The 27,809-nt window shown below is 55.4% G+C and overlaps 3 protein-coding genes across 3 annotated transcripts; all 3 read left to right on the forward strand.

Annotated features, from left to right (window-relative positions):
* Positions 1-1,152: 1,152 nt before the first annotated feature.
* KRT19 (keratin 19) lies at positions 1,153-4,973 on the forward strand. Its single transcript, XM_043469047.1, has 6 exons — positions 1,153-1,637; positions 3,294-3,376; positions 3,597-3,753; positions 4,059-4,220; positions 4,332-4,457; positions 4,589-4,973. The coding sequence occupies exons 1-6, from the start codon at positions 1,221-1,223 to the stop codon at positions 4,841-4,843; spliced, it is 1,200 nt and encodes a 399-aa protein (XP_043324982.1). The 5' UTR covers positions 1,153-1,220; the 3' UTR covers positions 4,844-4,973.
* A 5,212-nt stretch (positions 4,974-10,185) lies between these two features.
* KRT15 (keratin 15) lies at positions 10,186-14,837 on the forward strand. Its single transcript, XM_043469024.1, has 8 exons — positions 10,186-10,863; positions 11,649-11,731; positions 11,815-11,971; positions 12,457-12,618; positions 12,704-12,829; positions 13,032-13,252; positions 13,685-13,710; positions 14,470-14,837. Exons 1-8 carry the CDS (start codon positions 10,375-10,377, stop codon positions 14,562-14,564), a joined length of 1,359 nt encoding a protein of 452 aa, XP_043324959.1. The 5' UTR covers positions 10,186-10,374; the 3' UTR covers positions 14,565-14,837.
* Positions 14,838-23,221: 8,384 nt separating this feature from the next.
* LOC122441907 (keratin, type I cytoskeletal 13) lies at positions 23,222-27,809 on the forward strand. The gene is made up of 8 exons (XM_043469034.1): positions 23,222-23,833; positions 25,066-25,148; positions 25,467-25,623; positions 25,818-25,979; positions 26,069-26,194; positions 26,289-26,509; positions 27,123-27,145; positions 27,490-27,809. The coding sequence occupies exons 1-8, from the start codon at positions 23,351-23,353 to the stop codon at positions 27,540-27,542; spliced, it is 1,308 nt and encodes a 435-aa protein (XP_043324969.1). The 5' UTR covers positions 23,222-23,350; the 3' UTR covers positions 27,543-27,809.

The raw sequence follows: 27,809 nt of genomic DNA on the forward strand, positions 1-27,809 counted from the left end.
GACAATTGTGAGGAGGAGTGAGGTCCCTGGGGACAGGAATTGGGGTGAGGTTGCCTCAGGACCTTGCAGAGTCTGGCACGGGGGCCTCCAAGGTGATCAAAAAGGTGGGTGGAACTACTGAACAGTGGGCTTGGGGCTGTGTGTGGAGTGGAGGGGCACCTTCCTCTATTACCCAAACTCTCCGCGGTGAGCGTGAGTGCCCTTCTGGGCAATCCATCTACCCATCCGGGTACTAGGACAGGACAAATAGACACAAGAGGATTCAGCCTTTGACACCCTCCTAGGAGATGCTCACAAGGACAGAGGGATTCTATCCTGTCTCTGGGCAGCAGGTACTAAAAGTCTCATGAGTGAGTTACTTGACTCACTTAGGCTCAGAATGTATGCCTTTGGAGTTGGAGGTAAAGGGTTGTCCTGGTAGAGGGGTGGGTAGGAAGTGAGAGGCGCTGAATGGGGGGATCAGCCCTCAGGTTGGGGGTCAGGGTAATTGTGCTTTTTACAGTCCAGTTGCAGAAACCCTCCCTACAGCTGTCCCCAGGAGCCTACTGTCACCCTGGGGCTGGGTCCAGCCATAACAGGGTGGGGTGGCTTTGTCTCAGGAGGCCTGGGAGGTTGCAGCTCAGAGTATCTCCACCTGCGTATTTGGAGGGGGGGCGGGCAGGGTGTGGGCAAGCCCCAAGGGACAGCTTCAGAGAGGTGGTAATTCCCAGCGGGATGTAGGAATCAGGTGAATGTACTTCTGGGGGTGGGGGGGAGTTAATTTTGCTCATAAGGAAGGGGCTCGGAGCATGATGGGGAGGGGGACTCTGAGTGACTGATCCGTACTCTCAGAAGGACTGTAATTCCTGGGGGGTGTCAAACTCTGGGTGATCTTAATGGCGGGGGCAGCATGTGAACTGCGGGGATGTCCAAGTGTGAGTGTGCTAGCGGGGCGTGGGGCCGGGGCTCGGAGTGGGGCAGCTCTCAGGAGGGCAGGAGCCTCTGGCCCCTGGGAGGGGAGAGGAGGAAGCTGAGCCGCCAGGAACTGACCAATGGGGAGAGCGCCCTTATTTGCAATCAGGAGTCTGCAAATTCCAGGGCGCTCAGATAGCCGCCTGACACCGTCCCCCCTCCCCCTCCCCCGCCCGCCCCGGGCATAAAAGGCGCCAGGTGAGGGCCTCTCGCCACTCCTCCTGCCGACCGCAGCCGCTCGGACCGGTGCCGCCTCGTTCTCCTTCGCCATGACTTCCTACAGCTATCGCCAGTCGTCGTCCACCTCGTCCTTCGGGGGTATGGGCGGCGGCTCCGTGCGCTTCGGGTCGGGAGGCGCCTTCCGCGCGCCCAGCATCCATGGGGGCTCAGGTGGCCGCGGCGTGTCGGTGTCCTCCGCCCGCTTCGTGTCCTCGTCCTCCGGGGGCTACGGCGGCGGCTATGCGGGCGCCCTGGCCACCTCCGACGGACTGCTGGCGGGCAACGAGAAGCTCACCATGCAGAACCTCAACGACCGCCTGGCCTCCTACCTGGAGAAGGTGCGCGCCCTGGAGGAGGCCAACGGCGACCTGGAGATGAAAATCCGCGACTGGTACCAAAAGCAGGGGCCCGGGCCCGCCCGCGACTACAGCCACTACTTCAAAACCATCGAGGACCTGCGGGACCAGGTGGGCGGTGGCCCGGCCAGGGGAAGTGCACCTGCCGCGGAAACCCAGCCCCGCGGGCCGGGCGAGGCCCGAGGCAGGGCGGCGGGTGCCCGAGCCACCTCGCGGCGGGGCGGGAGCGAGCCCGTTAGGATGTGGGAGGCCCACAGGGTGGGGCTGAGCGGAGCGGGCAGGTGAGGAGGGGCAGGACGATGGGGCAGGAAGTGAGGCCTGGAGGGCGGGGCGGGTTAGTGTTGCGGGGCGGGAGGAAGAAGGCGCTCCGGTCCGCTAGGCTTGGGAAAGGGGGTCGGAAGTAGCAGAAGGAGCTGGGGCACAATGTGGGCTGCCCTGAGGTCTGGGCCCGAGTCGCCGTGACAACAGGAATATGCAAGAGTTTGGCCAGAGAGGAATTCGGTCCACACCAGGCCAGCCCTGTCTCCTGCTGCCCGCGGTTGGGGCCCTCTGCATTCCTTTATTCCGGGCGGGGCGGGGGTCTGGATTCCCTCAAGCTCAGGCTGAAGGCCTCCTCCTCCCTGAGGGCCACTCGGGACTCAGAGGAGCTCTAGGAAGAATGGGAGAGGCCGACTCTGGGCCCTGGTCAAGGAGGGCCATTCGCTGTGGCCGCTGGACCGAGTGAAAGAGGGGCGGATGCAAGCTCCCAGTGTGCGAAGGCCCAATGCTCCGTGGGTGGAGACAGGTCCCAGCTCCAGCCTCTTCCTGGGCGGTGCTCAGGGTCCTTCAGGGTGGGGCTTGGTCTACGCCCACCCTACGGGGAAGAGCAGGAGCTGGGAGCTCTTCCAGAAGAAATGTTTCAGGAGCCAGTGGGACGTTTAACAGACTCACATGCCATGAATGCTTGCGAGTGTGCTCAGTCGTGTCGGACTCTTTGCGACCTCATGGACTGTAGCCCACCAGGCTCCTCTGTCAATAGGATTTTCCAGGAGAGATTACTGGAGCCGGTTGCCATTTCCTTCTCCAGGGGATCTTCCCCACTCAGGGATGGAACCCGGTCTCTTATGTCTCCTGCATTGGCAGGCGGACGTGTTGGATCTCCAGACACACAGCCCCCACAACATAGCCCAGGACCCACCTTGTGCCTGGCCTTGTGTGATGGGTGCCAGGTGTCTAGACCAGTCCCTCAGATGAGGAGAGCTAGAGATGTAAACATCTAGGATAGTGCTTTCACACTTGTAAAACACTGACCTACACTAGGAAATACAGTTTACCTGAAAGAGGAGATGCAAAGTGCCGACACTTAGCAGATGCTCAACAAAAGAAATTCCCTTCCCTGAAGGCAAAGTAGGGGTGGGACAATGGGGTAACCCCTATTCTTGCTTCGTCTGGTCTGCAGATCACTAGAGGCTGCCTACCTAAGACCATTAAGAGTTTCCCTGGGTACAGGTCTTGGAGACTTTTCCCTCTGAGCCTTACCGTTCTCCCCTGCCCCTTCCCATCTCCTACCTCCTGGGTCAGCCTCCTTGGCAGTGATTTTCTCCTGTTTCAGCTCTCAGGCCTGGACAGATTTCAAGGCCGCCCAGAGAGCAGGCAGCCTAGGGTGGCTGGAGCTTTGGTCTCCAGGGGCCTGGGGGTACACGTACTCCTTTGCTCCTCTGGGAAGAAAGTGGATGGGCATTGCTCGTATGCTGAACTGGTGCCAACCTCCTGCATTCTGCCTCCCAGATTCTCGGTGCCACCATTGAGAACTCCAAGATAGTCCTGCAGATCGACAATGCCCGTCTGGCTGCAGATGACTTCCGTACCAAGTGAGTGTCTCTGCTCTGGGGGCTGCGGAAGCCAGAGCAGGGGAGGGGGCAGTCCCTTAGGGGGCTAAGTGCCGTGGGGGGGATGGATGCTCCCCTCACCTGCCCCAGCTGGTCTAAAGCACTCTCCATCTCCCATGGGGCCTTGAGCCCAGGGGAGGTGGGGAAATCTTCAGAGGTGTGGAGGAAATGCTGGCCTGACTACAACTATTTCCTCTGAAAGGTTTGAGACAGAGCAAGCTTTGCGCATGAGCGTGGAGGCCGACATCAATGGCCTGCGCCGGGTGCTGGATGAGCTGACCCTGGCCAGGACTGACCTGGAGATGCAGATTGAAGGCCTGAAGGAGGAGCTGGCCTACCTGAAGAAGAACCACGAGGAGGTGGGTTTCATGCTGGGCATCCCATCCACCCTAGCCCAGTTCCCCCGATGAGGACATTTTTAGCCTGTAGTCTCTGACTGTGGCCACATTTGTGGCCCCCTTGACCTGACCCTGAGTGTGGATTGTGGCTCTCATGGGTTCTAACAGCAGATGGTGGTGGCTCCATCTGTTTCCCAGTGCTGGGTCCTAGGTCTGCACCTGAAAACTAGCCCCTCCCTCCATGGCCCGGGGTATTGGGGAGTGACCTGGTTCAGGCCCAGCAGGCTCTGGGCCCTGACATGCCCATCTCTGCTGTATCTTTCCAGGAAATCAGTGCGCTGAAGGGCCAGGTGGGTGGCCAGGTCAGTGTGGAGGTGGATTCTGCTCCAGGCATCGACCTAGCCAAGATCCTGAGTGACATGAGAAGCCAATATGAGGTCATGGCTGAGAAGAACCGGAAGGATGCTGAGGCCTGGTTCACCAGCCAGGTATGGAGGGGGAGGCAGGTGCTCCCTGGAGAGGTGGCAAGGAGAGCAGGCTTAATGCTCCTGGGTAAGGGTCTGATTCAGTGCTATTCCCGCTGCCTCCTTTCACTGCAGACCGAGGAGCTGAACAGGGAGGTCGCTGGCCACACGGAGCAGCTGCAGATCAGCAAGACGGAGGTCACTGACCTGCGGCGCACCCTCCAGGGTCTGGAGATTGAGCTGCAGTCTCAGCTCAGCATGGTAGGTGCCCTCTGCCCTGTGGGATTCACATTTATGTCCTTGCAGCCTTGGGCAACCTGGGTGGTGGCTCCGCCTGGACCCTTTCTGGGCACTAGGCTCTGCTGAGCCTTCTTCCCTCTTTCTGCCTTCAGAAAGCCGCCCTGGAAGGCACGCTGGCGGAAACGGAGGCTCGCTTTGGAGCCCAGCTGGCGCAGATCCAGGCCCTGATCAGTGGTATTGAAGCCCAGCTGAGTGACGTGCGAGCTGACACGGAGCGGCAGAACCAGGAGTATCAACACCTCATGGACATCAAGACCCGGCTGGAGCAGGAGATTGCCACCTACCGAAACCTGCTGGAGGGCCAGGACGCCTACTACAACGACCTGTCCCTCGCGAAGGCCCTCTGAGTCCGGTGGCCTCCTGGCCTTCCTGCTCTGCTGCAGAAGGAATTCCCCTGGGTAGAGGCATGGGAGGGGAGGGACCCTTACCCTTGCCTCTCCCCCTGACCTGCCAATAAAACTTTATGGGCCAAGGGAAGATGGACGTTGGGTTTCTTATTTCAGTCCACGGAGGTGGGTCTGGCCTTGGCACTGTTTAGATTTTATTGTTTGGGTTTCATTTAAACCAGAGTTCACCCTGTCCCAGGAAAGGGAAGGGAGGGCTCTCACAAACTGTAGCTATTACCATAATTCCTCTTTCCAGAGGTCTTCACTTATCTCACCAGTTCCCTAAAACAAACTTGTGAAATAAGCATTGCTACCATTTTATGGAGAGATAGGGCTTCCTTGGTGACTCAGATGGTAAAGAATCCGCCTGCAATGAAGGAGATCCAGGTTCGATCCCTGGGTTGGGGCGATCTCCTGGAGAAGGGGATGGCTACCTACTGCAGTTTTCTTGCCTGGAGAATTCCATGGACAGAGGAGCTGGGAGGGCTATAGTCCATGGGGTCACAGGGTCGGACTGAGGTGGTTTGCTGTGTATATATACTGTTCTAATGCATTGCAAGGGTGGGATTTGAAACTGTGGTTTTTGCTTCCAGATTTAGTGTTTTTTTTTCCCCACTGAACTCCCCCCCAAGGGTTGGTGTGTGTTTATCTGTAATTAATGTTTACTGAGCACCTACTAAGGGCCATTTAATCAAAGTCCATAGGGTTGCAAAGAGTCAGACATGACTGAAGCGACTTAACAAGTTATATCCTATATAGAGCAGGAAATAGGCTCAGAGAGGTTAAATAACTTGACCAAAGCCACACAACAGCTAATGGCAGAGCTAGGACCAGAATCCACATTTCCTGATTCTTAACCCAGGTGCCACCCCTGTGCCCCTGATTCCTAGGATGATAATCCCTGTGCCATTTCCTCAATACATTCCAGTCGTGCTCTGTGTGAAGGCCGAGGACTGGGATCCCCTGAGGCAGTTCCTCCTGACATGCAAGGAGAAGCAAACTGGGACTTTGGGTCAGAGGGCAGGCTTCAGCTCAGGGCCAGGCTGGAGAGGCTGCCCTGTCAAGGCGTGTACGTGCACATGTAATGACACCATCCATCCCCTGGCAGCCTGTATAAACCTCTTACGGCCACCGGCCCATACCTGGGCCCAGAGCCTGGAATAGGACCCAGCTGTGACCCGGACCTCCCACACAGACCTCCAAACTGGCTTGCCTGGGGCTGGTCCTGGGCCCACACGTCCCAGCTTCCTGGTACAACTCTGCCCTTGGGTGGATATGGTCCTGCCCCTGTGGTTTATAGCTCAGCTGCCAAGAACAGAGGCCGATTAAAGGTAAATAAGTCCCACTTTCCCCAGCCGAGACGTTTAAGCTTAGCGGGTCTCTTCAGGCCTGTGGGTCTGTCCGTAACAGCAGACTGACCCTGTGAGGGAGGGGCCAAGTGAGGCAGAAACTCTCCTCTGGACACAGTGACGCTTGCTGCTGTCTGTGCCCAGCGCTGACATGAGGAGACCTCGGACCCCGCCACACTGGGTGTTCATCCGGAAGGAGGTGCTTTTCTCGCCATTTCCCATGGGACTTGGTAGGCTCATTAGCTTGCTTCAGATCACAGATTGGTGACCCCAGACCAGCACTTCCCGCCTCCCCTGCGGCAGCCGGTGGACAGGAGCCGCTTCTGCCACCTCCCCAGCTTTTCCCGCTTTGGACATCCTGGATATGGGCACCTACGGTCCCCTCCTCCCACCTCGCTGTGGAGGCCTTGGATATAGAGACCAGAGCCCTGGCTGCACCCCGAGGCTGGGACTGCCCGGAGATATTTGTCCCCTGTTCATGAAAGCCTCTGTTGTCAGAGCTGAAACCCTCCCCTATGCCCCAGAGGCTCCAGGAATGTGGCTGTGGGGCGGGGTCGGGGCCCACGCAGGTGGGGCTGGTGACTGGGTCTCAGGTCTGGGTGACAGGAATAAAGCCTTCCTTTGTGTGTGGGGGTGGGGTGGGGTGGGGGGCACTTTCCCATCTCAGTCTGGGAGCTGAAACTACAGGTACTGTGTTGACAGAAGCAGTTGGGGTAGAGGAGAGGGAGAGAGAGGAAGGAGGAGGGGATTTGGGGGAGGGGAGGGTCTTCCCAGCCTGCTGGTCATCACAATCACTTCAGTTTGCAAGCATTTCCGGTCCGTCATCTCACTCTATAACGAGTCAGGCTGGGCAGGAGCTATTTCCATTTTTCCGACTGGTAGACTGAGGCTCGGAGTGAGGAGACTTGATTATCCACAGCCACATAACTAATAAAAGAGAAATGAGGCATTCTCCAGGCCCCAGGGCATGCACTCTCTCTGTCCCAAGCATCTCCCTGGGGACGGGCAGGAGGCGAGGGAGGATTCTAACGTCCATGGAGACTCCCCCACTCCCCCTGTGCCTCGAATGCTCCTTGTGGACCTGTAGCCGGGGCCAGTGTTAATGCGGTCAATGGTTTTTTTTTTTTCCCTTTCTTTTTTTTATTGTTGCAAAATACACATAACAAATTTCGCCATCTCAGCCATTTCTCAGTGTACAGTTCTGTGGCATTAAACACACTCACATTGTTGTACAACCATCACCACCCTCCATCCTCATAACTCTTTCCGTCTTGTAAACATGAGACTTTATACCTATTAAACAGTAACGCTCCATTCTCCCTCCCCACCCCTGGCAACCACCATTACACTTTCTGTCTTCATGATTTTGACGCTTCCCTGTACCTCATGTAAGTGGGAAAATGACCCAATTTTAAGTTGTGAACCTGGCTTGGAGCTGTTTAGTCACACCCAGGTGGAGTCCAGCCCAGGCTCTTTCCACTGGGCTGCCCTGTCCCATTCTGAGGAGGGAAGAAAGCTGGTTCTGGGGACCGCCTGTCTGTCTGCAGTGGGCCAAGGACAGAAACTGGCACAGCCTCCAGGGCCCGGGGCTGCAGTCTGCGCTGGAGCCAAATGGAGTTTGATCTCCGCCCTCTCCCACCCATCCCCTCCTGGTGCTAATGAGGAGGTCCTGGCTGCCCGGACCTTGAGCTCATAGGAACCATTTGGACCGAAACCAGGGATTTGTGACCGGGGCAGCTGCCGCTGGGCCTGGGCCTGAGACTCGGCCTGGGCCTGAGAGTGTGTAGGGAAAGCCCCCTTGAGGGGCTGCTGGAGGTGAGTCAGGGTGCAGAGAGAAGGTGGCTGGGGTCCAGCCCTCCCTCACCCGGGGGGGGGATGGCACGTAATTGTTCCCGTGGTAATTGCTGGGGCCGTCATGTCTGCAGAGGCTTTAATGAGCTATGGCTGATCTGACTTTTTCTTTCAGAGGAAAAGACAGTATCCTCTCACCCACGAGACAATACCTCACTGTCCGGGCCCAGCGCTCAGCAGCTGGCTCAGTATGATGCTGAGGGAGGAGAACCCCTCCCTGTCCCCACGAGGACGATGTCCCCCTCCATCACCCCAGCCCAGGTGCAGGATTCTGGGGTCTGGCAGAGGAGGGGAGCACCTTCTTTTCCTGTCCCCTGTTTGACTGACGTGTCAGAGGGTCCCCTGAGTCCTATTGATGCCCCCTTGCTAGCTGTGCCATCTTATACAAATAGCTTCCCCTCTCTGAGCCCCATTTTCATTCCTTCTGAAATAGGGGCAGGGAATACCTTCTGAGTCATAAGGATTAGAGGAGGCATGGGTGTAGAAGTGCTTTGTAAATTAGCAAGTGTGCAGTGGAAGCATGCGATGACTGTTATTAAAGCAATAATGACAATGATCTGCATTGCCCCACAGGTGATGTTTATGGAAGAATATGGAAGAGTGAGATGCTCACTCACAGGGCAGATCTAATGCCCAAGGGCAAAAAAAAAAAAAAAAAGTCCCCCCAGGTGAGGGGTACTTGGGAGTCCTAAGTATTGGACGTGCACGCCCCTATCCGGCCCCTCAGAAGATGGGGAGCAGGATGGAGGCTCTTGGGCCTCAGGGCTTCTCCATTAGTAGGAGTTGAGAGGACCTGTTGCCAGAAGGAAACTGAGACTTGAAAATTTCCAAGTCCAAGGTTCCCAAGCAGTGACAGATAGAGCCTGGCTTGAACCTGGGTTTGAGGGGTTCCAGAGCGCCGTCTGCTTCATGATGCCGCAGCTCTGGGCCAGGAATTCTCCTCCTGGTGCTCCAGCCTGATCTGGCCCACTTCCCCACCACTGTCTCTCTCTAAACCCCAGAGCCAAGGCCAGAGGGCCAGGCCATGATTCCAGTGGCCCACAGGTCTCCGCGCACACCAGGCCCCCGAGCTGGTGGCAGACGAGAGGGCTCTCCTGAGCACTGGACTCCCCTCTTCGGCTTCAGCAGCCTGCTCTTTGAGGTGGTGCTTTGACCTTCTAGATCTCAGAGGGGCCTCCAGTCCGCCTGCCAGGCTTCCCCGTCCCCGCCCTCCCTGCAGTGTTCAGGCACGTACAGACCTCGGGTCGAGCCCCTCCCCAGCCCCGCTGCACTTCACAAGACAAACAGGGTTAATCTGGGCCCGCTGTGCAGCGACATGCCTCTCGCTGGCGAAGGCAGGGGCTTTCTGGAACTTGCTCCCATCTTATCTGCAGAGGTTTGCCCCAACTCGTCCCAGGAGCAAGTAAAGGTTCAGTGACACGTAGTTGGCAGGTGGTGGGATTATCAATCAGCTCCTTGTCAGCCCTGAGCCTGCTGGCTTTTGTGGGAATGCCAGTGCATTGGGACAGGGGGCTCGGGGGAGCTGGGGAAGTAGGAGGGGGTCTGTGGATCGGGGAGGAGAGGAGGAGAAGGGTGGAGGAGAAGAGTCCATTTGTAGGGTCAGGGAAGTGACAGATGCTGGCCCCTCTGGTCACCTCAGCTGGTACCAGACTCAGGCTCCCTCTCCTGTCCTCAGTTTATGCCCACGGCCCCTGCCTTCTTCCATGCACCTTGCCCACCAATCCCCAGAGCCTGGCAGGCTGAGACATGGGATTTGTGCAAGGGATCATGTGGAGCAGTCCTGCGAAGTGAACTCCCAAACTGAGAGCCAGCTGCCTGGAGGCGAGGGTCCTGGGCTGGAAGCAGCAGAGAAATCCAGGCGAGGGCAGAGTTGGCCTGAGCCACTAACAGTGCTGGCGGAGGGCTGGCAGACGTGCGGCGAGGTTCCTACGTTCCGGGTTTTCTCTTGGAGTGTAGAGATGAACCTGTAATCCAAGTGTTAAAATCATGGCCCAGGGCAAAACACCATTCATTCTGAATCATCTCCTTTGTTGCATTAAAAAAAAAAAAAAGGAAGAAAAGAAAAACCCCACACCAGCCACGCTGAGGTGTGCAGGCAGCTGTGTTTGTCAGGAACGCAGAAGGAGTTGGCCTCCCTTTGGGGGAGGAGGTGCAATCCCACACCCCCCTGGGAGGGGTATATAAGGAGCTCCGGGGCTGGGGGTGACAGGCACAGCCCTCAGGTTCCAGCCCAGCCCGCGCCTCCTGCCAGCTTCTCTCGTGCTGCTGAGAGCTCGGCACTGCTGCTTGGCCATGGCCACCACGTTTCTGCAGACTTCCTCCACTTTTGGGGGTGGCTCTACTCGGGGGGGTTCCCTTCTGGCTGGGGGAGGAGGCTTTGGTGGGGGGAGTCTCTACGGGGGCGGTGGGAGCCGTACTATCTCAGCTTCTTCTGCCAGGTTTGTCTCCTCGGGGTCAGCAGGGGGCTACGGGGGTGGCTTTGGTGGAGGGGCCAGTAGTGGTTATGGGGGTGGCTTCGGAGGTGGCTTTGGTGGGGGTTTTGGCAGTGGCTTCGGTGACTTCGGCGGTGGAGATGGCGGCCTCCTCTCCGGCAACGAGAAGATCACTATGCAGAATCTCAACGACCGCTTGGCCTCCTACCTGGAGAAGGTGCGTGCCCTGGAGGAGGCCAACACCGACCTGGAGGTGAAGATCCGAGACTGGTACCAGAGACAGAGCCCAACCAGCCCGGAGCGTGACTACAGCCACTACTTCAAGACCATCGATGAACTTCGGGACAAGGTAAGGCCTCCAGTGTTAGGGAGAGGGGAGCAGGTGGGTGGTACCAGCTGCCCCGGGGGAAATCCTTTTCTGCCCAGGCAATGATGTATAACCTTGCCAAGTGCGGGGAATGCGTTCCAGATGCGGTGGGAACACACCTTGCTCAACCTGGCAGTGCTGGGGATCCTGCGAATCTGGTCTGGACCAGTAGGGGCCGAGATGGGGGCAGTGCTCACACCTGTGGGGCTCTACCTAGAGCACTCCTTTGCTTCTTTTGCAAGAATAAGGGTGCAGAGATGAACCTCAGGTCCTAGGAGTCCTGAGTGCCAGGACCGCCTGCCTCACCCTCTGAATGTCTTGGGTGGCAAAAGCCTTAGGAGACCTGGGACTGGATATGGACACTGCCAGCTCCTCACTCACCCTTCACTCACCTGCGCCTGTTTCCGTAGCTGCCCTCCAGGTTCCCACTGACTGGAATGTTCCATAGATGCATGGCTGCGTTAAGGTGTGCAGGAGGCCAGCGACCATGAGTTGTCCACAGGGGAGGCTGGTAGAGCAGCCCAAGAGGTCACCCTGCTCCTGGCCAGGCAGTTCCCATAGGGCATTCCCTGCTACCTTGGCTCCTTGGTCTTTCCTGTCCCAGAGACCAGGAGGGTGGCTGGATTCTGCCTGGGCACCCTACAGCCTACTCTTGCTGGTGTCAGAGGGGAGATGGTCAATGAGGGGTCCCACATGAGGTGCAGGGCAGGGAAAGCAGCAGGGAAGAGGGAGGGGCCCTCTTGACACCAGCTCCCTGTATCCTGCAGATCCTGGCGGCTGCCATTGACAACTCCCGGGTCATTCTGGAGATTGACAATGCCAGGCTGGCTGCTGACGACTTCAGACTCAAGTACGCTCCTTCCACATTGTCCCCCAGCTCAAGTGTTCCAGACCCCTCACCCCTCCTCACTTGGGTTTCCTCATCCTTTCCAGGTATGAGAACGAGACGGCCCTGCGCCAGAGCGTGGAGGCCGACATCAATGGCCTGCGCAGGGTGCTGGACGAGCTGACCCTGACCAAGACTGACCTGGAGATGCAGATCGAGAGCCTGAATGAGGAGCTGGCCTACCTGAAGAAGAACCATGAGGAGGTGAAGATCAGGCAGGGGCTAGGGCTGGTGGGAGGCAGAGTGGGGCCACTGGGGACTCTTCTTAGTTGGCTGAAGGGCTGAGTGGTTCAGATATGCACCCGCCAACACAGAGGTCCTCATGGAGGGAAGGGACACTGGTGACCAAGGCTCCTTTTCTTCTCTGATGCATCGCCAGGCCAGGTGGCCAGAGGGCACTACTGTCCTCGTCTGTTTCATGAGCTCATAGAAGGGCCCTTCTGTCTGAGGTTCTCCCTTGGCAGGACCAGAGACTAGAGAGGAGGAGAGACCCTCAGAGCTGAGGGACCTGTGTGATCAAACCTCTTCATGTGGCATGGGAAACAGAGGCCAGGGTGGGTACGGGGCAGAGCTGAGGTCACGTGGTGCATTAGTGATTAGTGATGGAGCCAGGATTGGCACGTGGGACCCCAGACTTGGCTCTGGCTTCCGCCCTCTGTCTCTGAATGCCCACCCTCCCCATCCTGAAGGAGATGAAAGAGTTTAGCAACCAGCTCGCTGGCCAAGTCAACGTGGAGATGGATGCAGCACCAGGCGTGGACCTGACCCGCGTGCTGTCAGAAATGAGGGAGCAGTACGAGGCCATGGCGGAGAAGAACCGCCGGGATGCCGAGGCTTGGTTCTTTAGCAAGGTGTGTCTGACTGGTGGGCCTCTCCCCAGCTTCCTGAGCCCCTGGGAGGCCCATGGAGCTCACTTCTCTTGTGTGTGACCTATAGACGGAGGAGCTGAATAAGGAGGTGGCCTCCAACACAGAGATGATCCAGACCAGCAAGACGGAGATCACAGACCTGAGACGCACGATACAGGGGCTGGAGATTGAGCTGCAGTCCCAGCTCAGCATGGTCTGGCTCCCTGCTAAACCCCTCTTCCTCCTGCCAAGCCTCCCCCTCCCCACCTCTGCCACCCTTCATGGCTGCTTTAAGCATTAGAGTTTCCAAGCTCCTCCGGGGGAGGTTCCATGTAACCCATTTGGCCTGTCTCCCCAAGCCCTCGATGGCTTCCTGTCTAGTCTGATGTGGTGTCTCTGGTCTGCTGCCCCACTAGAAAGCTGGGCTGGAGAGCACGCTGGCGGAGACGGAGTGCCGCTACGCCGCGCAGCTGCAGCAGATCCAGGGCCTCATCAGCAGCATCGAGGCCCAGCTGAGCGAGCTCCGCAGTGAGATGGAGTGCCAAAACCAGGAGTACAAGATGCTGCTGGACATCAAGACGCGGCTGGAACAGGAGATTGCCACTTACCGCAGCCTGCTGGAGGGCCAGGATGCCAGGCAGGGGCTGGGGTAGAGAGGGGGCGTGAGGGGTTAGGGTGGAGAGTCATCTTAAGGGCACAGCAGTGTGTACAGTGAAAAGAGAGCAGAACATGGAGTCAGAGGTTCTGGACTCTGTGCTCTGGTCATCGGCTATTACTTTGGGCAGGTCACGTCACCTCTCTGGTCCTGTGTGCCTTCTGTAAATGACAGAATTGGGCTAGTGGTCTTAGATTTGATGCTGGTTCCATTTCCTACAGGAAATAGATGGGTGTTATTAAAGATTAGACTCTATCTGCTTGGGGGTGGCAGGTCTGGAGGGCTTGCAGGATGTCCCAGCCTTTAGAGAAGTCAGATATGGGGGTAGGGGTGGAGAAGACTGCTTAGCTGTCTCCCTGTAGGCAGACCTGAGCTTCTGTCCTTTGCTTACATCTGCTTCCCTCTCTCTTGCAGGATGGCTGGCATTGGTACCAGAGAAGGTAAGAGGCTTAACTCTTCCTGAGTTGAAGGGGGAGAGGAACTGTTGAAGTAACAATTACCCTTGGAATGGGGAGGAAGGAGAAAGAGGCCAAGCATCCAAGTAGGGTGGGGAGATGCACATTCCAATAGGTACCTCCTCCTCCAGTGGGACCTCTGTCAGTCCCTGGTAGGGCTGGGGTTGAAGACTTATGGAGAACCTTCCAGGATAGCAAACTTTGTTCAGGGCATAGCTCCTGCCTAGGCCCCACCTTCATGTACTTTTGGATGCATGCATGCTAAGTCATGTCAGTTGTGTATGACTCTTTGCGACCCTATGGACTGTAGCCTGCCAGGCTCTTCTTGTCCATAAGCAAGAATACTGGAGTGGGTTCCCATGCCCTCCTCCAAGGGATCTTCATGACCCAGGAATTAAACCCATATCTTTTCTGTCTCCTGCACTGGCAGGCGGGTTCTTTACCACTAGTGCCACCTGGGAAGCCCCGTACTTATGGATGGATGCCCATGATTACTTCCTGTTTATGTGCAGCTTAAAAGTTCACACATTCTTGCTCACTGCAGGGCATACCTGCCGCTGCTCCCGCCCATCTCTTTGATGAGTAATTCAGCACCAGTCGTCCGGGCAGCTCTGGAAGGATTGGCTGATGGCCATTCTCAGGGGTGCTGTCCAGTCTTCTCAGAGCTCAGCCGAGACCCTGTCCACCTTGGGAGGGAGAACAGGGAGCATCTCCCACTCTCAAACTTGCCCCTTCTTTCTACAGCCTCCCTGGGAGGTGGCGGTGGCGGCAAGGTCCGCATCAATGTTGAGGAGTCTGTGGACGGGAAGGTGGTTTCTTCCAGGAAGAGAGAAATCTAACAGCCCAGTGCAGGGGACTCGCCCCTGCCACCCCTGCCCTCCCCAGGCTGGCCAGAGGGACTGGAAAAGCAAATTCCAGGCTCTGCTTTCAGAGCGTCTGGTCCAAGGGGTCCCTCGTCTCTTAGTTGGGTGCTTCCCACGCTCTCCTCTGCCCCCTCCAGCTTTCCTGCCTCCGATAGACCAGGGAGGTGCAAGAAACAGCTGTATTGTGTAACAAGCTCATGGTCTGTACCATGTCCATGCAATAAAGACTTGCTTTTCCTTTTGCAAATACCTCTCAGTAGTATGTCCAGTTTTTCTGGTTGGTGGCCTCTGGGAAAGGCCAAGGCCCACCTGTTGCCATTTCTCCCTGACTTTGACTTCTTCCCTGCACAGTCACTCTTTGGGGTGTCTGGGTCACCTCGGACAAGCCAGGCTGATCGGATGACTTGCTGTCTGGCTGACCCCATTTAGTGATCATGGAATCAGGAAACAGGGTTCCTTAGAGTGGTGTGGTGTACTTAACACAGAGTAAACACATCGAAACGTTGACTAATCACTCACTGGATGACTGACTGCGTAGACGGCTCTGGTTCCCCACTGTATGGGTGGCACTGGGCTAGGTACACCCACTCACGGGTCTCATTTAATACAACTGCTGGTGGTCAGGCTTTGTTATGCCGTCTTAGAGATGAGGGAACTTAGAGTTGAGATGGGAAACTTACAAATGAGGTAGTCAGGCTGATGATTAGTCCAGTGGCCTCATGGCTGGACAATAAGTAGCAGGGCTGGGGCTGGGCCCCACACCTGTATGACTCCAAGTTCATGGCTTATTCTGGGATCCCAGGCCCTGGTTCTTCACAGCCAATTGCCAGGACCTTCCCCTTTGCTTCCAGCTCTCAATGCATATGCTCCCTAATTTCCCCTCTTTTCCAGCCGGGTACACCTGACCTCTAGAGTGACTGAGCCACTTCCCATCTCTGAACCCCTGCAAACCTGGCCCCCATCCCCCCAAAGATGCCATCTCCCTACAAGGCACCGAAAACGCCAAGAGGGAAAGACACCAGCTCCAGGAAGCCCTCCCTGATTTCTCTAATTCCAAGTCCAAAGCAACTCCAGCCCTTACTGCACTTCTTCATCCAAATCCTGCTCCCCTGTCCCGTTTCTACCTGAGGGCTCATTAGAGCAGTGGCATCCACACACACCTGATCTGCTGCCTCAGCTCTGGGGCTGGCTCCTCTGGAATCCACAGCCCCTGATGTGCTTGTGCTTGGTCACTCAGTTGTGTTTGACTCTTTGCAACCCCATGGACTGCAACCCGCCAGGCTTCTCTGTCCATGGGGACTCTCCAGGCGAGAATACTAGAATGGGTTGCCATCTCCTCCTCCAGGGGATCTTCCCAACCCAGGAATCAAACTCAGGTCTCCCACATTGCAGCAGATTCTTTACCATCTGAGCCACCAGGGAAGCCCAAGAATACTGGAGTGGGTAGCCCATCCCTTCTCCAGGGGATCTTCCTGACCCAGGAATTGAAGCGGGGTCTCCTGCATTGCAGACGAATTCTTTACCAGCTGAGCTACCAGGGAAGCCCATAGCCCCTGATAGAGGGCAGGGAATGAGGAAGTAGAGAACTCTGGGCCCTGGTTGGGCTGGGCTCAGGAGAGGATTGAGGGGAGAGGGAGAAGGAGAGGGAGAACCGGTTTCTTTGTCCTGCTGGGAAGATCACGAAGGAGGTGCTGCTATTCTCCTGAGAATCAGATCATTTGTGGGGAGGGCTAGGCCTTCTGAGAGGCACCCCGTGGGTCTCACTGGGTGAAACTCCTCTTTCAGCAACCTTAGCTGGAAAGAAGGTGGCATCCGTTCTTTCTGAGGGGGATTTAATCTAGAATGTGTCTCCTGAATGAACACTTCAAGGCCAGATTTCCCTGGGGCTGGTGGGGAGGAAAGGGATTTTATTAGTGTCTGTACACTCCCATAGTAAAGAATCTGCTTGCAATGAAGGAAACCCGGGTTGGATCCCTGGGTCGGGAAGATCCCCTGGAGAAGGGAATGGCTACCCACTCCAGTATTCTTGCCTGGCGAATTCTATGGACAGAGGAGCCTGACGGGCTACAGTCCATGCGGTGGCAGAGTCGGACACAACTGAGCAACTATCACTGCACCCTGCCAGGCTCTGGACAAGGCATTCAATGGATGGTGTCTCATTTCCTCTCCCAAAAGCTTTGGAAATCGAGGCCAGACTTGAGCCTGAAACTTGAGCAGTTTTCAGAAGAGGAAACTGAGGCCCAGGGAAGCTAAATCACATTCATGAAGCCACAGGCTAGGGAATAATGAAACTGGGTCTGGGACTGTCTCTCCGATTCCAGACCCTTGCTTTTTCCTTGATGCCAGGGTAGCGGGGGTGGGGGGCGGGCGGGGTGTCAGAAGCTGGTGACACCTTCCTTAGAGAGTGTGCTGGTCTGAAACTCATTTCTTGACCTCTAGGGGCAAACTGTTCAAGTGTCACACAGCCAATATGGTCAGAAAGATAGTCCTCACAAGGAACCTTGGTCTCTCACGCTGCGGTTCAAGCCCAGAGCACCAGGTGCTGTGTCCCCGACATCCTGGGGCTCAGCCAGGCTCCTTTGGGACACTCTCCCACCCCACTGTTGACGATGGTACCTGGGCTACTCCTCCTGCATCACTGACATCCAGGCCTCTACTGAGAGGTCTCAGCCCTAAATAGCCAGAGTGGAGTCTACTTTGTTTGCAAAAATAACCATGTCTGCAAAAGTGCTGGGCAGCATGGGGCTCAGCCATCCCTCATCCAGTGAGCTTCCACTAGAGGCCAGACCCTGAGCTGGGGGGAAGGAGGCTGCTTCTCCTTGGAGCACCCTTGCCAGCGCTGCTGGCCTGCTCTGCTGGGATTCAGGGACGGGCTATCAGAGAGGCCCTTGCAATTTGCCAAGTTCTGTCCCCTGCCTGACCCTGGAGTGAGATGCCCACTCCCAGGGGGAGTGCATGCCTGGGTGAGCCCTTAAATTGTCTCCGGGCATAGACAGCCACCTCCTGCCCCGTCCGTGGATGGAGGTGGTGCTGAGTTTCCAGCCAATCCGGGAAGCAGGCAGCAGACCTCCCTCCGCTGCTGAGAGGGCAGCTTTGGGACTACGGATTAGGGCTCTGGGCGTGTCCTGGGTTCAGACTGGCCTTCCCAGAGCAGGCATGGGGCATGCCCACCTTTCTCACTGAGGACTCTGAGTCCCTTTCCCCCTCTGGGTCTCAGTCTCCCCATCTTTACATGGAAGATTCTGATTGGACGAGATGATTTTGAGGTTCTCGATGAGCGGCTCTACATCCTGAGACCTCAGGGGGGAGCCTGACCTGGGAGACCTGTGGCAGCAGGGGTGGTGTCTGCTCCACGCACGGCTGAGTCCTCAGCGGGGTCTCTCAGTAAATATTTATTGCATGAGTGCATGAACTTTTTTCTCTTTTGCTCCTTCCTGCCTTAGGCATGGCTCTGGATATTCACTGGTGTCTTGGGCGTGTGCCCACCTAGGGGTCCCCTGTCCCTCCATGGGCAACTGGCTGCATGAAGGAAAATAAAACGATGCCAGCTTTTCCCATGAGATTTGGAGCTGGGATGATCTCACTGGATACCATTTCTGCTAGATATTCCTTCTCACTTAAAACCAGCAGACAACGTGTCTCTGAAACAGCCTTTCAGGCAGTTAGCTAGCGCTGCCCTCTGCCAGGAAAGGTATTCGGAGGTATATTTGACAAAGCCCCTGTCTTCAGGGAATGTAAGACTGAGTGGGGGAAATAAGACCAGAATGCCACCAGCTGTTACCTGTCTGGTTGCTGCAGGTGCGATGCTGGCTGCAGGACCCAGAGAGGGAGGTGAAGCAATGAGCTGGCACAGGACGGAGGACCAAAGAATTTTCTGATGAGTCATCTGACAAGGAGAAGCTCGCGTTTCCTTGTTTGTAACAGGGAGGGGAGAGGAACCTTCTGCCTGCTGGGAGCTCCTGGGTGTCAGGTGTTTCTCAGATACTCACTCGTCTGATGCCTGTTTTTCTGTTATGGCCACTGAGGCACTGAAAGGTTGAGTAACTCTCCCAAGGTCACACAGCCAGTCTATGGCAGACGTAGGGTTGGAACTCAGGTCCACTTAATTCAAAGCCTGTACTGGCCTCTGTGGGTTTCTGGGGAACCCGGGTGGTAACAATAGGGATTTTAGAAAGCTGAGTGTGTAGAAATATAAAGCCCTTGAGACCTCGAGGCTAATCTGAAGAAGGCTCCTGAGGATTGCTGTGTCAAGCAGGTGTCTCTGAGGGTGCAGGGTGCCCAGAAGGCCTGGGTCCACCATCTGGGCAGGGTCTGCCTTTTGCAAGGTGACTCTCTCCTGTGGGGGAGCCTTAAGACCCTTTGGAAGGTGGTCAGCCAACCTGGGAGCTTTCCAGGTGGCTCAGTGAGTAAAGAATCTGCCTGCAGTGCAGGAGACACAGGAGATATGGGTTTGATCCCTGGGTCAGGAAGATATCCTGGAGGACGGCATGGCAATGCACTCCAGTATTCTTGCTTCGAGAATCCTATGGACAGAGGAGCTTGGCAGGCTACAGTCCATGGGGTCGCAAAGAGTCGGACATGACTGAAGTGGCTGAGCATGCGCACTCATGCACAGCCATCCTGGGCTCCAGACCCCCTGTGGTCCAGGGAGAGAGAGAAGGAGGCAGGAGCCTGATCCAAGATTCAAGCAAGGAACTCTGGTTAGGAGCTGGAAGCGGGGTTTAGGCCTCAGCTCTGCAGATGAACAGTCTGGTGACTCTGGATAAATCTTTGAGAACCAGAGCCCCAGAGGGCATTGCTGAAGGAAACTTGGAAGTCATCTCAATGAAATGCCCCCAATGAATCAGCGGTCGACCTAGAAATCCACGTATTTCTCTTCCTTTCCCATTGCCCTGGGCCTCTGCATTCTGGGTCTCAGTTTCCCCCACCTGTGAAATGAGGTGATTGAATGGGAAATTTTCTACAACCATTTAGGCTTTGACATTCTGCACTTAGTGAGTACCTGAGAAATCCCCTGAAGTACCGAAATCAGGTCAGACAGCAGACAGGCTGATCACCCGGCCGTCAGCACACAGGCCTAACCTCTGTGGGCTGCAGGACCATCCACCAGGTGGGTCTTGGGTGACAGGAGGCCTGGGAATGGCAAGGCAACAGAGGCCGGTCTCTGGATGGGACGGTGCTAACACTGGCCCGAAAGGGATTAACCAGGCAGTGGTTAAGTGTGCAGACCCTAGAGCCAGAGGTTTGAATCTTGGCTTTAACATAGTCAGGTTTGGGCAATGTAGTCAGCCTCTCTGGGCCTTCATTTCCTCATCTGCAAAAAGGAGATGATAAAAATAGAGTTGTTAAAAGGACCAAATAAAGTCATGCATGTAAAGTGTTTCACAGAGTGTTCAAAATATTAGCTAGTGTTATTTTATTATTTTTTAACACATACAGAATAGGATACTCAGAGATCAGACACTGAGTTTGCAGCAAGGCTCGGAGACACCAACCGATGGGGTAGCGAGAGCCAGATGCCAGCTTAAATTTTGACTTCACAGCGACCTTGGACTAGTGACTTAGTCTCCCTCAAGGGGCTTCATCATAAAATGGGGCCATGTAAAATCCCTCACCTGTTGTTGTGCAGACTCAGTGACAACCTGTCAAGACGAGCCTCTTCTGCAGGGTTACTCATACATGGGGCTTTCCCTCTCCCTCCCTTGAAACGTTATAGAGGAGGGGACTAAATCTGTAGTTTTGCCAGAAAGCAAAGAAGGGAGCTTTAGACCTGTGAGCAGGGCCTCAGCCCCATCACTGGGTCCTGTCCCATCTGACCCAGGGCTGAGAGAGGAGAAACAGGGTCCCCCGTATGGCTCTCTGCCCAGGTCCCTCTAGGAGGGCTGGCAGGTGTCCCCAGCTCTGTGGGTCCTGGGGTTCACTTCGTGGTCAGAGGAAGGCATTCCTGTGTCAAGGCATCGCATACCCTCCTCGGGAGGGGTGGGGAGGGGCTGTGCCCTGACCCTGTGAGAGAGGCATGTCCTGGCTACCGTGGGCCTCCAGAGGATCTGTGATTATTGTTCCTCTGAGGGGCGTTGGCTGAACCTGCTCTTCAGCCCCGGGAGGATCGTCATTCCAGGCCTGGCAGGTTCCATTAATCACCTTCTTTTCTGTTTTGATCCCCACTGAGAGAGAGAGGGCTTCTGCTTTGGGCTGAATCACACCTTTTCAGTGAGAGAGCTGAGCCATCAGTTTGGGGCAGGAGAGCTGGGCAGGGTCAGGGGTAAGGCTAAATCCCTGGTCTCACCAGGTTTTGGAGCACCGCGGCCCACCCTGGCTCTTTCCCTGATGCTGACACCTGTGAAGGGAGATGCAGGCCCACTTCCCCACCTGAAGAAAACAAAGGCCAAGAAAGCCCTGACTCAGAACCTTCCTTTCTGGTATTGCAGAATCAGCAAAAGGGTTTCCAGGACAACCTCAAGTCACCTCACCCCAGCCCCTGGCCTATCCCACCAAGCCCCTCAGGCTGTTGTGGGCAGAGGGCAGCTCCCAGGGGGCCATTCATGGCCATCATGGCCTCCTTGGTAAGTGGAGCCTAGAAGCCTGAGTCCTGGGTCTGCCATTCCCAACCCTGGAAACTCTCTCTCTATTCTGGGCTTCTGAGAGACCAGCTCAAGGCCCTTTACCTTTGGCTCAAGAAGGAAATGGCAACCCACTCCAGTATTCTTGCCCAGAGAATCCTGTGGACAGAGGAGCCTGTCGGGCTGCAGTCCATGGGGTGGCAAAGAGTCGGACACGACTGAGTGACTAGGCATGAAGGTGAGGCCTCCTCTGGTGGGCTTCCTAAGTGGACCCTGAGTCTCAGGCACATCCCAGGCTCCTCAGCAGGGACCCTGGCCCCAGGCCCTAGGTCATATCCTCTGTGTGGCCTCTTGGTTAAACATGCACAAGCTGAGTCAGGCATCACGTGGTTGTGGGACTAGAAAGAGCTCAGTATTACAAGACTTCCTTTTTGGAACTGGCTATGCCTCTGAGGCTGCTGCTGTAATGAAACCATTAAATCCATGGGTCAGGCTGACCTAGGGCTTCTCAACCTGGACACAACGGACCTTCTGGGCTGGAGGATTCTTGGTGGCAGGGGCTGTCCTGGGCACTGTAGGGTATTCAGTGGTATCTCTGGTCTCTGTCCTCCAGATACCAGTAGTATCCCTTTGGTGTGAAGAACAAAATGTCTCCAGACACTATGAAATGTCTCTTGGGAAGCAAAATAGCCCCTGGCTGAGAACCTCTAAATTGATCTGTGGTGACAGAGTTGGAATTATTGTTATGTTAGGGGGATGGGGGATATGGAGGGCAATTGACCAGGAAAAAGTACATTGAGATTTATAGGGAGTTGGAAATGTTCTGAGTGGTGGCTTAAATTTTCATAGCTGGGGATCCCACATTAAGATCCCCACAACTAGATCCTACTTTAAGCCAGATGCTTATAATTTGTCTATTTTGCTGTAGGAAAAAATATGCCTAAAGAATGAGCCTAGTCTGATTCAGGTCAATGTATGGCAAAAACCACTACAGTATTGTAAAATAATTAGCCTCCAATTAAAATAAATAAATTAATTAAATTTAAAAAATGGGAAAAAAAAAAAGAATGAGCCCAGTGTCAGACAGATCCAGACTTAGGTTTCAGTCCTGACTTTGCCCTTAAGGCTTAGTTTTCTTCTCTGTAAAATGGGGATAATAGTAGGGTCAACCTTCCTGGGCCACTGCAAAGGTTAAACAAGGTGTGCATGCTTAGTTGCTAAGTCATGTCTGATTCTTTGAGAACCCATGGGCTGTAGCCGAGGAGGTTCCTCTGTCCATGGGTTTTCCAGGCAAGAATACTGGAGTGGGTTGCCATCTCCTTCTCCAGGGGATCTTCCCCACCCAGGGATGGGATCTGCATCTCCTGCATTGGCAGGAGAATGGATCCTTTACCACTGAGCCACCAGGGAAGCCCCTTAAACAAGGCAGTCACTATAAAATTCTTAGCTTGGTGCCTGCATACAGTGAAGGATCTGAGTGTTAGCTCTTAGCACGTGTGGGTCCGCCTGCTCTTTCTACGACTCCCTTTCCCCAGCTGTGTCAGATGGTCCCTAAGGTCCCTTGCCACCATGACTTTATCTGATGGTCTTGGAGCCACTTTTTCTCTCAGCCTAAACACCTTCAAGATCATTGGTTCTACAGGACCAAGCAAAGTTGATCACTGCTGCTGGGAACAATGGAGTAGATGAAGTGCCAAGACGCACACAGAGCATCTCAGTCAGACTTTTTAGAGATAGGAAGAAGGGAGGCAGAGGGCCACTTTGCAGCCTCCTTCCCTCTGCTGAGGCTCCCTGGTAGGCAGGTGCAGCTCAGTCCCCGTTCTAACATTGGGTGGGGCCGATGGGAGTGAGTTCCCCAAGTGGAGAGGTGAGACAGAATTCAGCTGTCAAAGGGTAGTCTCAAGGAGAACACTGTTCCCTCTGAATCATCCCTTTTGTTAAGGATTAAAAAAAAAAAAAAAAAAAGGCCCCTTCCCCCAGAGGCACAACCCACCCTGGAGAACGGAGGTAACTGAGCTTGTGGGAAACATACGTGCACTTGGCACCAGTCAGAGGGTGGGGAAGGGAGGAGAGAAGATAGGGCCACTGTCCAACCCCTTGGAAGGTGTATAAAAGGCATCCTCTCCGGAGGAGAGCCACAGTCCTCGGCCAAACCAAGCCAAGCTCCTGCCTCTCCTGCTCTCTGCCCATCTCAGTCTCACCATGAGCTGTCGCCTGCAGAGTTCCTCCGCCAGCTATGGAGGTGGCTTCGGGGGTGGCTCCTGCCAGCTCGGAGGAGGTCGCAGTATCTCTACCTGCTCAACCCGGTTTGTCTCCGGGGGATCTGCTGGGGGCTTTGGGGGTGGTGTGAGCTGCGGCTTCGGTGGAGGGGCCGGTAGTGGCTATGGGGCTGGCTTCGGAGGCGGCTTTGGAGGTGGCTTCGGAGGTGGCTTTGGTGGGGGTTTTGGTGGAGGCTTCGGTGACTTCGGCGGTGGAGATGGCGGCCTCCTCTCTGGCAACGAGAAGATCACCATGCAGAATCTCAACGACCGCCTGGCCTCCTACCTGGAGAAGGTGCGTGCCCTGGAGGAGGCCAATGCCGACCTGGAGGTGAAGATCCGAGACTGGCACCTAAAGCAGACCCCGACCAGCCCGGAGCGTGACTACAGTCCCTACTTCAAGACCATCAATGAACTCCGGGACAAGGTGAGCCCTTGCAGGTTGAGCAGGGTTTTCCTGTGAGGAGGGCAGAGACTCGATGGCCTTCATATCCATGAAGGGTCCCCAGGGACCAGCAGATGCAGCATGGATGGAGTTCTTATCCTTCCTTCCGGTGAAAATCTAGGCTTTTAACTGCCTATCAAGCGTGTCTACTCTGGATGATCTTTCTCATGCTACGTATTTTCTCTCATTATTCATTTTTATTGTTCTTACTCATGCCAACATTTTTTTTTTTAACTGCTTTCCAAACAGTTATGTTGTTAGCGACTTGATCTCTATAATCCTAACTCACTGGGTTATTTGGAAACCGTGACAGCTTTAAAAGCCACTAAGATTGGATAAAATCAACAGAGAAAGAAATACATGTTCATTCATTGGTCTGGGAACACTGGTTTGTTTTGTAGGGGCTCCCTTTAAATTGGTGTTCTCAACTGGCCTCAACCAGGTGGGAGAGATGCAGGCAGTGCTAAGCTGAGATTCTCTCCCTTTGTGAGGCCAGCTTGTTGGAACAGAAATCCACCTGCCTGGGCTGGGTCCCAGCTATGTGGGGTGGATTTTAAGTGCTTTGGAACACAAAAGTTGAGACAGGAAATTCAAATGGATGGGGATATTTATTGAAATTCCACTCTTCTCAGTGGGGAGGCCAGCTCCAGTGAAGTTATGAACTGTAGGAAGCGAGGCTGATTCTTTCCTGATCTTTTAAAATTAGTTAATTAATTAGGCTATGCAGGTCCCAGTTGCAGCGCAGGGGATTTTTAAATTGTGACTTATGGGATTCAATTCCCCGACCAGGGATTGAACCCAACCCAACTCCCCCTGGGAGCTCGGAGTCCTAACCACTGGGCCACCAGGGAAGTCCCCTCTCCTGATCTTAAGGAGAAGGAAGGTGCTCAAGACAGTGACCTTATGAGATTGATGGTCTGAGGCTGTGGAGACATGACTAACCACAGACATCCTTGGTGGGGTCGCTCCCCTGCAGTGCACATACAGATCACCGTGACCAGACGCAGAACGCTGGAGTGATAGAACACGCTAGGGGGACCTATCTCATCCCCCACTTTACAGAGAGGACCCGAGGCCCAGGGAGAAGTGCCTTGTCCCAGCTCGCAGGGGCAGGGAGCAGGCAGAGCTGGACGGCCACCCGTCCAGCTCATGTTTTCTGAGTCCTCCTCCCCGAGTTTGTGGACCCTCCATTGGTCACCTTCTGTATTTTGCAGATCTTGGCGGCCACCATTGACAACAACCGGATCATCCTGGAGATTGACAATGCCCGGCTGGCTGCTGACGACTTCAGGCTCAAGTGAGTTTTATTTCCCTCCTCCCGTTCTCTCAGCAGTTCTTGTTTTAAACAAATGTTCCTCTGATCAATGTAATCCTGGCATCCGAGGAGTGAAGGTCTTGGGGAAGGAACAGAGTTCAGAGAAGGGTAGGAGTATCTCTAATTTCATCTCTTTCCCTTTCTCTCTCTGTTTCTTTGTTTCTTTCACTTTTTTTTTTTTTTAATTTGAGCAGAGAAAGGTTTATTGCAGAGCCAAGCAAGGACAATGTGTGGCTTCTGCTCAAAACCTTCAATTCCTAATACCATTTCTGTGTTGTTTTTCATTTAAAAAAATATTAGGTATGAGAATGAGCTGACCCTGCGCCAGAGCGTGGAGGCCGACATCAATGGCCTGCGCAGGGTGCTGGACGAGCTGACCCTGACCAAGACCGACCTGGAGATGCAGATCGAGAGCCTGAATGAGGAGCTGGCCTACCTGAAGAAGAACCACGAGGAGGTGAGAGGGGGGGAGCTGGGCCTGCTGTGGCTGAATCACCTCCAGCAAGAACGGGGAGCCCTCTGCTGAGGTCAGACTCAGCCCTCCACAGTGGAACCTCGTCCGAAGCACTTTCTGAAACATTCTGGTAGCATTCAGAGCCGAGGAAAGGCCGGCTGAGGAGTTTCACGCGTCTTCCTTTCCCATCCCTACAGGAGATGAAGGAGTTCAGCAACCAGATGGTCGGCCAGGTCAACGTGGAGATGGATGCCACCCCAGGCATTGACCTGACCCGCGTGCTGGCAGAGATGAGGGAGCAGTATGAGGCCATGGCAGAGAAGAACCGCCGGGATGCAGAGGAATGGTTCCACAGCAAGGTACCTGGCTGTCTCACCCGGCTGAGCCAGAGGGTACCTGGGCCATCCAGCTGGGCTCCTGTGTCACCTCCATCCTGCTTGAATTCCAGAGCGCTGAGCTGAACAAGGAGGTGTCTTCCAGCACGGCCATGATCCAGACCAGCAAGACAGAGATTACCGAGCTCAGGCGCACGCTCCAGGGCCTGGAGATCGAGCTGCAGTCCCAGCTGAGCATGGTACACCGGCTGCCCTCTGCCCTGTGGCTGCCCCCTGAGGCCCCCTCCTCCAGGTCTGGCGTCCCTCAGACCTTCTCCTCTGCTGTCCCACCAGAAAGCCGGGCTGGAGAGCACTCTGGCGGAGACGGAGTGCCGCTACGCCCTGCAGCTGCAGCAGATCCAGGGCCTCATCAGCAGCATCGAGGCCCAGCTGAGCGAGCTCCGCAGTGAGATGGAGTGCCAGAACCAGGAGTACAAGATGCTGCTGGACATCAAGACGCGGCTGGAACAGGAGATTGCCACTTACCGCAGCCTGCTGGAGGGCCAGGATGCCAAGTAGGTCCCGCAAGGAAAGGGACTGGGGGACTCTGTGCTTTTAGAGCAGGCAGGGTCTTGGGGATCAGTCCAGGAGGGGAGGGCATCTGTCTGCACTTTAACAGCTTGGACCAAGATCCAGGACCAGAGCTTCTTCCTTGTCTTCTGGCATCAGACTGTGGGGGCATTTCCTTTAACTTTCTCACCTGGGCCTCTGGATTAGACTTGGCAGGGCTAGGGACCATGGAGAAAATATCTCATGCTGGAAAAGTATATGAGCTTGGATTCAGGACAGCCCAACAAAGCTATTAAGCTAGAGACTGAACTGCCTTCAGACTATTTGCAGGTGCCAGGCCGTCCTTGTAGGCTCAAGGGAAGGGTAGAGGGTCCGTTGAAACAAAAGGAGGACAAAACTTCCAGCAAATGCTCAATAATATCTCCTCCTGAGGCTTCACAGACAGACAGGCAGGACAGATCTGGGTTTACCTGATGCTGCTGCCCTGTGGGCTGGGGACACAGCTGGGAAAAGAGCCCAACTCAGGGGCTCCAAGGGCTGAGTGGCTCTAGCTGAAGACAGGTAAGCAGGTGCTCTTGGTTGCCTTCCATTCATGGCTGCCTCTCTCTTCTCTCCCAGGTTGATCGGTTTCCCCACAGGAGGTAAGAAAATAACCCAGTGGGAGAGGCGATCAGGCTCCTGTTCATCGGCCTGGGGTGGGGAGGAGGCAGGAGGCAGGGCTGGGCTCCCCCGTGTAGGCAGGAGGATGGGGCTAGAGCAGCAGGGGTCACCTGCTCCTCCGTTTTCCTTTCAACATAGGTGACTCTGCCCCACAGATACACGGGGCTGTTGTGGAGAGAGTCCCTCAGACAGCAACATAGAGTCCCCATCACCTACCCCACCCCGACCTGACCTACTGCGAGTTTGGGGCCCTCCTGGGGGGCCCAGGCTGGCCCGAGGTGGGTCTCCTCCAGCCTGAAGGTCTTTTGCCTCCTTCCTTTTCCAGGAACCTCCAGCAACAGCTCTGGTCGCCGGGTTCTAGATAACAATAGGCCTTAAATCTGCCAGGCAGTCCCTCCCTCTGCCTTCAGCACCCAGAGGAGGAGAGGGCTGACAGCTCCCTGCAGGAGCGAGGGAGAGACTGCGAGGGGCCCCGGTCACTCTGCGCCTGGCCACCGCCCCCTCCCCAGGGCGGCCGCTCCCTGCCCTGCCCACACCCCCCAGGTCTGCTTCCTCTTCTCCCTGACCTGGCTCCTCTCTGATTCCTCAGCTTCTCCCCAAAAAGAAAAGCTCATTCAATAAAATTCCCGCCTTCTTGCAAATGTA

The sequence above is a fragment of the Cervus canadensis genome, chromosome 1, assembly GCF_019320065.1.
Source record: "Cervus canadensis isolate Bull #8, Minnesota chromosome 1, ASM1932006v1, whole genome shotgun sequence".
Classification (NCBI taxonomy): domain Eukaryota; kingdom Metazoa; phylum Chordata; class Mammalia; order Artiodactyla; family Cervidae; genus Cervus; species Cervus canadensis.